Source organism: Boleophthalmus pectinirostris, unplaced genomic scaffold (assembly GCF_026225935.1).
Source record: "Boleophthalmus pectinirostris isolate CB_2022bp ecotype Guang Dong unplaced genomic scaffold, ASM2622593v1 HiC_scaffold_8, whole genome shotgun sequence".
Lineage (NCBI taxonomy): Eukaryota > Metazoa > Chordata > Actinopteri > Gobiiformes > Gobiidae > Boleophthalmus > Boleophthalmus pectinirostris.
Window position 1 is genome coordinate 17,493,356 of NW_026571515.1, and position 10,652 is coordinate 17,504,007.

Consider the following 10,652-nt stretch of genomic DNA (forward strand, 5'->3'; position numbering starts at 1 on the left):
AAGTCTATTTGTCTCCTGGTTTTGCCTGGAAAGTTCTATGGTATTACATTAAACTTTTTTTTTTTTTTTTTTAATTAAAATTCTCAAAACTACCTTAAAACTTGCAGAGGGCTTTTCAGAGATGCTACATATCAGATCTGTGGAGGCCTCGCTACATTAAAAATGTTTGTGTCACAGGGTATTTTTGAGCAATGAAACCACTTGAAATGAAATGATGTATTAGTTTAATGCCATATTGTGGAGCAATCTAGCAAAAGTAAAAACATCTCTATGGAGAAAAGCTTGTTGTGTATCCTCCATCAGAAAAGCTACATAGTGCACCTTTATAATGTTGTTACCTCATCAAAAACAGACTTAGAGTTGTATTTTATTTCATCCACACATGTTTGAGTAATCCTGCATTATTAGTCTATCTATCTCCAAAACTCAAAATGCTCTTCACTTTTCTTCAGTAGATGTTGGCAATTCCAGGGATGAAATGATCCAAACTTTTTCTAATGAAGATATATTGAGATTAAAAACACAGTGAAGCACTTCCTGTATTACCAAATGGCATCAGGAAGTGGAGCATTTTCTGTTTGAGAGAAGAACTCAGTCTAAATATGCAGGGTTTGTGTGTTAAACATGTGCGAGTGAACCAAAACACAACTCCAGGTATGTTTGTGACGAGGAAACAACATTATAACATAGATCAGAAAATAGCGTAACACGGGCCCTTTAGAGATGGGCTTGAAAACAGCCTTAGATAAACATATCATGGCAAATGTGTAAATATACTCTCTAGTAGTTTAAATAATGAAGATTGTGCACTTTTATTGATGGTGGTTAGACACACAAACTGTAATCAGAAAACTATTCCTCAGCACTAATGATGGCAGTGATGGCAGTTTCATGACTTCAATCTGAGCCTGCCCTGCCTTGATTCGTCCCACATGGACTCATACTTCAGAGTTTGGCGCTTTCCTTTTTAAGAAGAACCATATGAAGCTCAGCCTAAAAGTTCCTCTGGGATGAACTGCTCTTACTGGAATTTTGTTCAATAAAAGTCTGTTTACTCATCCACAACAGACGACAACAGTGTTCAGAGACAAGCTGTGGGCCATGATCAGATTATACCGTTGGGGTTTGTATCAGTTTTGGATTAGAAATTAATGAGTAGCACATGAGACCAGTGGAAGAGCGTAACAAAGTACTGTACTTAAAGATACACTATGTAACTTTTCTGGTGGAGGGTCTGTCACCAGCTTCTGTTCATGGTGATGTTGCCTGGGATGTTCCACAGTATGGCACTACACTTATTTATCTCCACAGAGACAGCAGGTGACGCCATTGGGCCAAGATACATGTCAGATCTGTGGTGAGGCGGGCCCACTGTCAGTAGGAATGCACGTTTTTAAGTCAACAAAAACCCATGTAATTGAGTAAATTCAAGATGGATATGTTTAATGCGACACTGGGACATTTCAGACAAAGCAACAACATCTCCATGGTGACAAACAGATGGCGGACCCTCTACTAGAAAAGTGACACAATGCTAGCCTGATTCATCAGCCAGTTTCACTTCGTGGAAACCGTCTGACCTTGCAACACTAGGATTCATTCATTCGACAGTAGGCGTGCACTTTTTATTTAACCAATCGTGGCTATTTGTTTGTGATGTATGTAATGCTCCTCTAACAGGGCTAACTGGTATATTAAGTTTTTTCCAAATCCCGTAGAAAGAAGGACAATAACGTCTTTTGCCTTGATAAAATTCACCAAACATTCTCTTTGTTCTGGCTTTAAATCCTCAATCTCAGGAATCGTTGCCAACACAGAATGTATGGCTGATTGAGTGTGGGTACTAGGTGGTGCCAGCCTGGCTAACACAATGCACCTTTAAGTAAAATTTGAGCTATCTGTACATTACTTTAGTAGATTTTATGGTAGATACTTTCACTATTTGTACTGTCTACTCCACTATATCTTTGAACAGGACTGAAAGGAAAAGTACTTTTGATTATGAGACCTGCTGAAAAGGCTCAGGGTTTATTTTGAGCATGTTCATAGTTTTTGCGAACAAAAATATACAAATAAAAAAGATCATATGAAAGGATTGAAGACATTTTTAATCACACGGCTGGACTAACTCAAACACATCAGTCAGAGCCAGTCAATGATGTTCTAGTTATTATAGCTGTTATAGTGTTATCATAGTTTATACTTACAGTACTGCTTAGTGTTTATACAACAATCAATGCTCTGTTGAGGAGACATTTAAGGATCTTTTTACAGTATATAGTAAATATATCTATTCAGAGTGAAAATTAGCACCGTCAGCTACAGCAATTAGTAATGCCAAACTAAATATTAGATCTTTTGAACCTTCAAAACTACAAAAATGGCATGTATAAACAACAAGCTGAAACACATGAATAGGGAATTGTTCTCTGCATGCGATCTTGATCTCCTATCTTCATCAAAGACATTAAAAAGCCAGGATTTATTTTTTCACTAAAAACACTAATTGCATGATACACAAACAGATCTCTGAATGAGCCTGTATTGGATTTCCATTCTCTTCACTCTTGAATCAGACTCTTGTCATCACTGCCAGTTGCTTTGTTTTGCATCCTTGAGTAGTTTGTTGAGTTAAAGGGCCCATTTCACACTGTTCTCTGATCTATGGTATTATGTTATTTCCTCATCACAAATATACCTGGAGGAGTTGTCTTTTGTTTGTTTAACACACAAATCCTGCATATTTGGGCTGGGTTCTTCTCTCAAACGGAAATCACTCTGTTCCACCTTGTGATGTCATGTAGTAATACAGGAAGCCCTGCATTGTGTTTTTAAACGCTATACCTTCACTAAAATCATTTGGATAATTTCAGGCTGAGAAATGGCCACTTCTAAGGTAAAAAGTAAAAGGTTATACAAAGGATTACTCAAACATGTATGAATGAAACAAAACACACCTCCAGGCGTGTTTTTGGGGGGACAACAACATTCTAACATGCCTAAAAGCTCACAAAAATCTTTTTTATATAATATAGGACCTTTAAGTAGTGATTGACTGAAAGTTATACTCCTACAGTTGTGTATCTAAAAGTTTACAAAAACAATCAAAGCTAAAGAAAGCATTGTTGCACCATGTTGTTGCATAGTCATATATACAGTATATCACTTGACAAACCCACAGCCCAAACTGCCCCTAACCTCCCCTCTCCTTGTTTCTCTTTCAGACATAAACAAATTATGTAATGGCTCTGAGAGCTGCACGTGGACTATTACTTTTGGTTGCCAAGTTTTAGCTTTTTCCACAGTTCTGCAGCTTGGTCCTGGTCAGGTGTGCATGTGCTATTAATTCCTGATATTCAGTGGTGGAACGTAACAAAGTGAATGCAGAAAAGTGCTGTACTTAGGTAAAAATTTGAGGTAGCTGTACTTCACTTAAGAGCATTTTAAAGTGTGTACTTTTATCTTTTACTTCACTACATTTGAGAGCAGGAAGCTGTACTTTCTACTCCACTGCAACTTTTAACAGGAATGAAAAATATATGATTTAGTATTAGTATTTTTATTAGAGTTGGAAACGTGCTGAAATGTCTGGGCAGTTTATTTGAACGCGTTCGTAGTTTGAGCAAACAAAAATATACAAATAAAAACAGATGGGGAAAAATATGTATTCAATTGTTTGTGTTTATTAAAGTTCATCATAAATCTTTATCAAAATCACTACATTTACAGCTTTATAAAACATCTACATATGTGTGAAATATTTTTACTTTTTACTCTTTAAGTACATTTTTAAACAGGTACTTTTTCTTAAGTAGATGGCAAAAGGAGAAATTCAATTTGCCAACTGGACAAATGTTTATTTATAACTAATATGTTTTGCAGCTCATCCAAGCTGCTTCTTCAGTTCTCGTCCAGATGCTGGTGGACAGATTTTTTCCTGTGATACTTATACTTGAGTATTTTTTTCTTCTTCAGTATCTGTATTTTTACTTAAGCAACAAAACTGAGTACTTCTTCCATCACTGCTGATAGACACGTTTACAGTCATTTACCAGGCAGAATCCTACAATAACAATATCTGCTCAACGCATCTCACACCCCTGTGCTATAAGTGAAATGCACCACTGGAATGTGATAAACAACATGCAAAAACAAGATTCCAAAAATGACCATAAATAGCTGGGATCATCTTGCACAACCAGTGGGATGGGAGCAGTTCCCACAGCCGTACAGAGGGTCAGTTGGTGGTAGATGTTCCCACGCTGGCCAACATGTGATACTGAGCTCTGGGACTCAAAAACAGGCACCACACCAGGGACTAGGACTGTATGATATACTGCAATAAAAACAACATTCATACCATACTCCATGCAACTGTACAACAACTTGCCCTTATGTAATACTCCCTACAACTGTACAACAACTTACACTTATGTAATATATAATACTCCCTACAACTGTACAAAAACTCAACCCTTATGTAAAACATAATACTCCCTACAACTGTACAAGAACTCAACCCTTATATAATAAAAATTACTCCTTACAACTGTACAGCAACTCACCTTTATTTAATACTATATAATGTTCCCTACAACTGTACAACTCACCCATATTTAACAGATAATACTCCCTACAAATGCCCAACAGCTCACCCTGATGTAATAGATAACCCTTTGTCCTGTTCACTCATTATTTCATCTCCTCACCCACCTCTTGTTTGTAGTCCAGATATCACTGTTTCTATATTTTATTTTTACTTGTACAAATACTGTTGTGTAATTATGCCTTATTTGACTCCATTCTCTTGCTATTTTTGCTACTTAAATTTGTTATTACCATTTATACTTTTGCTCTTTGTTCGTATATTATATCATGTGATGTGTGAGCTACTGTGTCCAAATAATTTTCCTTCAAGTCTAAGAATAATGGCATAACTAATGCAATTGAGCTGTGTGTATCATTAGCCAAAGGATTTTTATGGTAATTTTGAAGTAAACACTTACGTAATGATGACGTGTTATCAATATCCTGACTCTTGACCACAGACTGTGTAAAGAGGACTAAGGGAGTGTGACGTCATCCATAGCATTCGGCTCCAGTCAAATGAAGTTCATTGAGGCTTGCAGTTATAGGGACGAATTTGGAGCGTAGTTCAATGTTAGGAATAGGAATGTATGTATGTATGTATGTATGTATGTATGTATGTATGTATGTACAAAATAGCAAAATAAAAACAGCAGGATCATGTAGAGCAGGTTGATATGAACATTTTAAGACTGAAATGACGGGGCTCACAGCAACGATTACAGAGAAATGGGTGACAATTTTCTTATTCATGAGTGAGGGGAGGATGGAGTGTGAGAGTGACAGGCAGATCGGAGGAGCATTGGCAGTGATGCAATCACTGTATCGGATCATTGTTGTGAAGAGGGAGCTGAGCTGAAAGGCAAAGCTCTCAATTTACTGGTCAACCTACGTTCCTCCCCTCACCTATGGTCATGAGCTTTGGGTAATGACAGAAAGGACAAGATTACGGAAGAGGGCAAAATGAGTTTCCTCCGCAGGGTGGCTCTGCGCACCCTTAGAGATAGGAAGAGTAACTCAGTTACATGGGAAGAGTTCAAAGTAGAGCTGCAACTCCTTCACATTGAGAGGAACCAGCTGAGGTGGCTCAGACATCTGTTCTGGATGCCTCCTGGTCGCCTCCTCGGGAGGTGTTCTGGGCATGTCCAACCAGGAGGAGGCTCCAGGGAAGACCCAGGACACACTGTAGGGACTATTTCTCACGGCTGGCCTGGGAAAGCCTTGGGGTTCCCCCGGAGGAGCCGGCGGAAGTGCCCAGGTTGAAGGAAATCTGGGAGTCCCTGCTTAGACTACTGCCCTTGCAACCAGGCCCCGGATAAAAGCAAGAAAATGGATGGATGGATGGGTGACAATTTTTCAATGTAAAGTTAATTGGAGCCAGAGTTGATGGAGCAGGAAGCTTACTTCCTGTTTGGAACTTGGCTGCTAGCAGACTAGCTATGTTCATTTATATATACAGTTCATGCTCCTGACTGAAAGTTGTAAATTTGGCTGTACATCTCAGTTGCATGTTTTCCAAGCAGCACAGGCAAATTATGTAAAAGTGAATAGCCACACTTATGAGTACAGGTATTGAAGTATCTGAAAGGTGACCTGGGGTTGGGGTCAGAGGTCAGGTCTCTTAATGTCTCTCCTGATGCCACCAGCCTCTGTTTACACTATGTTAATTGGTCTGCAGTGGTGAGCACAGAGGGCACAACACTCTCATTGTATCAGTGCAGTGGTGCTAGTTTAGCCATGAGTAGCTACATCACTTTTAACACCAAGGCCTTGATCCAACTTAAATACTCAACTGCACCATTATTCATAGATAAACAAAGAAACAGTCATTCATTTGTGATGATACTTTCCAAAAGCCAGCCAAGACCAAGGCCAAACAAGGAGTTCAACTGACTTCATAAAAGCAACATCAACTAAATGACAGAATTAAGAACAGATTTAAAGGGCCCATATTATGCTATTTTCTGATCTATAAAATCATCAAAATCATACCTGGATTTGCTGTGTTTGTTTGGGGATGAAGACAGCCTGATAACCCAGGATTACTCAAAAATGTGTGAATGAAACAAAACAAAACTCCAGGTGTGTTTTTGAGGAGGTACCAGCAGTATAACATGACTTAAAGCTCACAAGAGTCAGTTTTGTATAATATAGCACCTTTAATGTGTAAATGCTCTCAACAATGGACAAATGTAAAAGCACTCAATTCATAGAAAAGGCAGTGATTTGAGAATGTAAAATGAAAATCAGATAAGCAGCGACTAAATGACCCTAAAGCTTGTTTAGAATGATGTGTTATTGCAGCTGGGTGCAACAAGGGTTCTTTTCATCAGCACTGCATCATATAAAGACCATATGACAAAACAGATGAGGAATTCAGTGAAAAATCTTCTATGTATTCTTGACATGGATATAGGCTACAGGCTGTGTACACAACATACCACATGAAGTTACTGTAATCATTGGTTTAGATTTGAGTTTAATATTGTGTCTGTCTCGTGTTTTACAGCTGTTCTTCCTGTCTGTTTCCATTGCCAACTTGGATTTACAGTTGCATTTACAAACCAGCAACTTATTCACATTTTATTTGAAACTCTGCAAGTAGTCATCATATGGATCTAATAACAACCATGTCTGTGGCCTTAATTTGACCTGACCTTTGACCTCTAGAATGGAAGAATCTGCTACACCTTTAAAACTTGCAGCCAAACCTTCTTGACAAAGCCTGATCCCGTCAGATCTCAGAGGCTAAGCAAAGCTGGGCCTGGTTAGTACTTGGATGGGACACCACTCAGAATTCTAGGTGCCAGAGTTGGGTGTGGTGTCCTTGGGCAAGGCACTTCACCCTCATTGCCTAGTGTGGTGGTGTTACAAGTGCTGGTAGTATTGAAGGGGGCCATGGCGCAGATTGTGTCTGTCAGTATGCCTCAGGGCAGCTGTGGCTACAATAGTAGTTTACCACCTCCAAGTGGATGAAATGAACGAACAATGCTCAAAATTATAAAGCGACTTTGAGCTTCTGGAAAAGCGCAGTATAAAACTAATGTATTATTATTATTATTTTTTTTTTATTAAAACACCTGTGTGTTAATGTTTCTATCGTTGCTCTGCTAATATGGGATGCTAGGGTTTAAGATTTATAAATGCAGTTTGTTGGATGACTTGAATGTGGTATGTGAACTAATTACACACAGTTATGGCTGTCCACATGACATCTGAGGCAACCTTTGACCTTTTAAAACAGGGAAAGGCTTTCACGTATCAAAGCAACATTGAGCCAACGGGTATACTATTACAAACTCAGCAGTCAGTTTTGAAAGAACTGCATAAAGAATGCATCGAGGTATGTTCTCCATGTTTACATATAGATTCAGGGGCTTATAACTGACATCTTTACACAGGGAGATAACATAATATCTTCTAGTATGTGAGATCATTTGTGCAACACCATTCTATACAGCAACATAAACATCTTAAAGCATCTCAGAGACCACAAGTGTACCATTACAGTCCCCTGTTATGATAAGAATGCCTACATGTGTTTCAAAGCCCATGCTCACTCACCTTCATCACCCTCATCCTCCCGCTCTCGCTCCTCTCCACGCTCCTTCTCTTCAGGGACGAGCTGCGCACCACGGGGGTCACCGGCACCTCTTCCTCCCCGCACCAGTCTGAGCCCAGGACGCACCCCATGAGAGAAGCTTCCCTCCCCTCTCCGCGCTCCTCTGGCCTGGCTACGCTCTCCTTGCTGCCTGTGTTCTCCAGCTCCTCTCCGGACTGCTGTTTTTGTCAGCTGGAAGCCCCAATGGAGCCCTGCCCCTTTTCCTGGCTTGAGTTCAGCCTCGATTCGAAGGGAAGGATACACGCTGCTGCCCTGCCCCCCTTTACTTAACTTTAAAACTCCATAACAACTTCCACTTGCAACATTCCCTAACTTTTCTCACTTGCAAAATGCTTTCTTCAAACTTGCTTCTAACTTACTCCATCCAGTTCCAAGCCATACCCTTCCAGACCCTGCTCCCCTGCTCCTTCCTCTGTGCGGTCTAGGTTGCCTCACTCTTAACATACACAATCACCCCTCTGTTATCCCCCCTCTTGGATTTCTCCTCCCCAACTCCCCTCCGCTGCTTCCTGAGAGCAGGCTCTTCAGCACATGCTCCGTATTGTCCACAAAACAAATGAGACACCACCATAACAAGTGACGGCACAGGATGACTCAGAACCCCGGAGCTCTGCCTCTTTATAAGGCTGTAGATGGTGATCTGGTAAACACTGGGTCATTTATCCGCTGTAACTAATATAATATGGGACCTTGGAGAGGAGGAGGGTGACTAGGTTTCTAGGTTTTGTAGTGCAATTGTGCCTAGTGTATTGTGGCAGCTGGATTCTTGTGAGATTAGAATAAGTCTGTCAATCCTGATCATGCTATTTTACTTATAAAGTATTGGCTGTTCATGGAGAATTTTGTTTGTTTGTGGCAGTTTGAGTCCCAGATGCCTGAATGTATTAATCTGTTTTGTGGTGGTTGGAGAGGTGCAGAATAATGCTTGATATTAAAGCTGCACTATGTAACTTTTTGGTTGGGGATCCGTCACCTGCTTGCTTCTGTGGATTTGTCAATGCGCTGCCTAGAATGTTCCAGAGTATGACATTAATCAGCTCTACCTTACATTTATTCAATTACAGGTGGTTTTATCACTCAAAAATTCCGAGAAAAATTCCATAGAAAAGTTTAATACCATACTGTGAAACATTACAGACAAAGAAATTACGTTTCTGTGGAGAAAAGCATTTGGTGGACCCCATCACCAAAAATGTGCTACTGTATATCTAGTTCATTTTAAAGAAACCCAATTTAAGCACCAATTTTAGACCAATTTCAAAGCTTTCATTTATCCAGAGTTTTAGAGAAAGTTGTTTCTAACCAGATTTTAGATTTTATGAATAAAAATCACATCTTTGAGGAATTTCAATTAGGTTTTTAAGCATCACACAACACTAAAACAGCCATCCTCAAAGTCTTAAATGATCTTCTTTTTAATGAACTGCCTCAAAAACTGGGTTGGCATCCTAGACACTGCACTCGACTGGTTTTATTCCTATATTTTAGACAGAACCTTTGCGGTCACCATAGGTCATTTTACCTCCTTTAATTTTAACTTCATTAACTGTAGTGTGCCACAAGGTTCTATTTTAGGTCCCATTTTATTTGCTATTCATATGCTCCCCCTTGGACATGTGATAGCCCACCATAATGTGTCCTTCCACTACTATGCTTGCTTCCAACATCACCCCTGCTGCCTGAAACTTCGCTGTAATTTTTGACTTTCACCTTCATATCCAAAAAGTCACCCAATCCTGTTTTTTCCACCTCTGCACAATTAATAAAATCAAACATATCATCTCTTGCCCTGATCTTGAAAAAGTCATCCACACACTCATCTCCTCCCGTCTAGACTATTGCAACTCCCTCTTCTCCGGCCTTGACTCCAAATCCATCTCCTGCCTCCAACTGGTTCAGAACGCAGCGGCTCGGCTCCTCGCTGGTTTCAACATCAACACATGACCAATGTTTTAGCTTTTGTTTTGATTTTAAGATTTTACTGATCACTTCTAAGCTTGTTTAGGTCTTGCACCAAGTTACATTTCAGAACTTTTAGCCCAGTACAAGCCCTCCTAAGATCCTCTGGCAGGTTAGCTGTTCCAAAGTCCATGTTCCGGATGAAGGATGATTGAGCCTTTTCAGTCCAGGCACCTCGGCTTTGGAATTTAATTAACTTATTTATTATAATTAATTGAAATGATTGCTTCATTGTCTGCTTTTGTATGCTTTCTGGATGCTGTTTTTGTTGTTCTCTGCTGCTTTTACAGCACTTTGTAAACCTTGTTTTTAAAAATGCTTTATAAATAAATATCTTTTATTATTATATAATTATTTTTCTTCACTTATAAACTTAGAATTAGCAATTCTTTTTGTCAGAAATGAGAGTTTCCCTGCTTTACATGTATCTGCATACAAGGTCCAAGGAGCATAAATTGTGACGAGGGAGTGTACACCCTATCAC

General features: G+C 39.5%; 1 protein-coding gene across 1 annotated transcript in view; it reads right to left on the minus strand.

Annotated features, from left to right (window-relative positions):
- Window positions 1-8,627, minus strand: part of tns2a (tensin 2a) — an 84,599-nt gene extending 75,972 nt beyond the window's left edge. Inside the window, 1 exon segment of the mRNA XM_020922468.2 lies at window positions 8,152-8,627. Within this exon segment, the coding sequence (XP_020778127.2) occupies window positions 8,152-8,280 (129 nt within the window). The 5' untranslated portion in view covers window positions 8,281-8,627.
- Window positions 8,628-10,652: the final 2,025 nt, after the last annotated feature.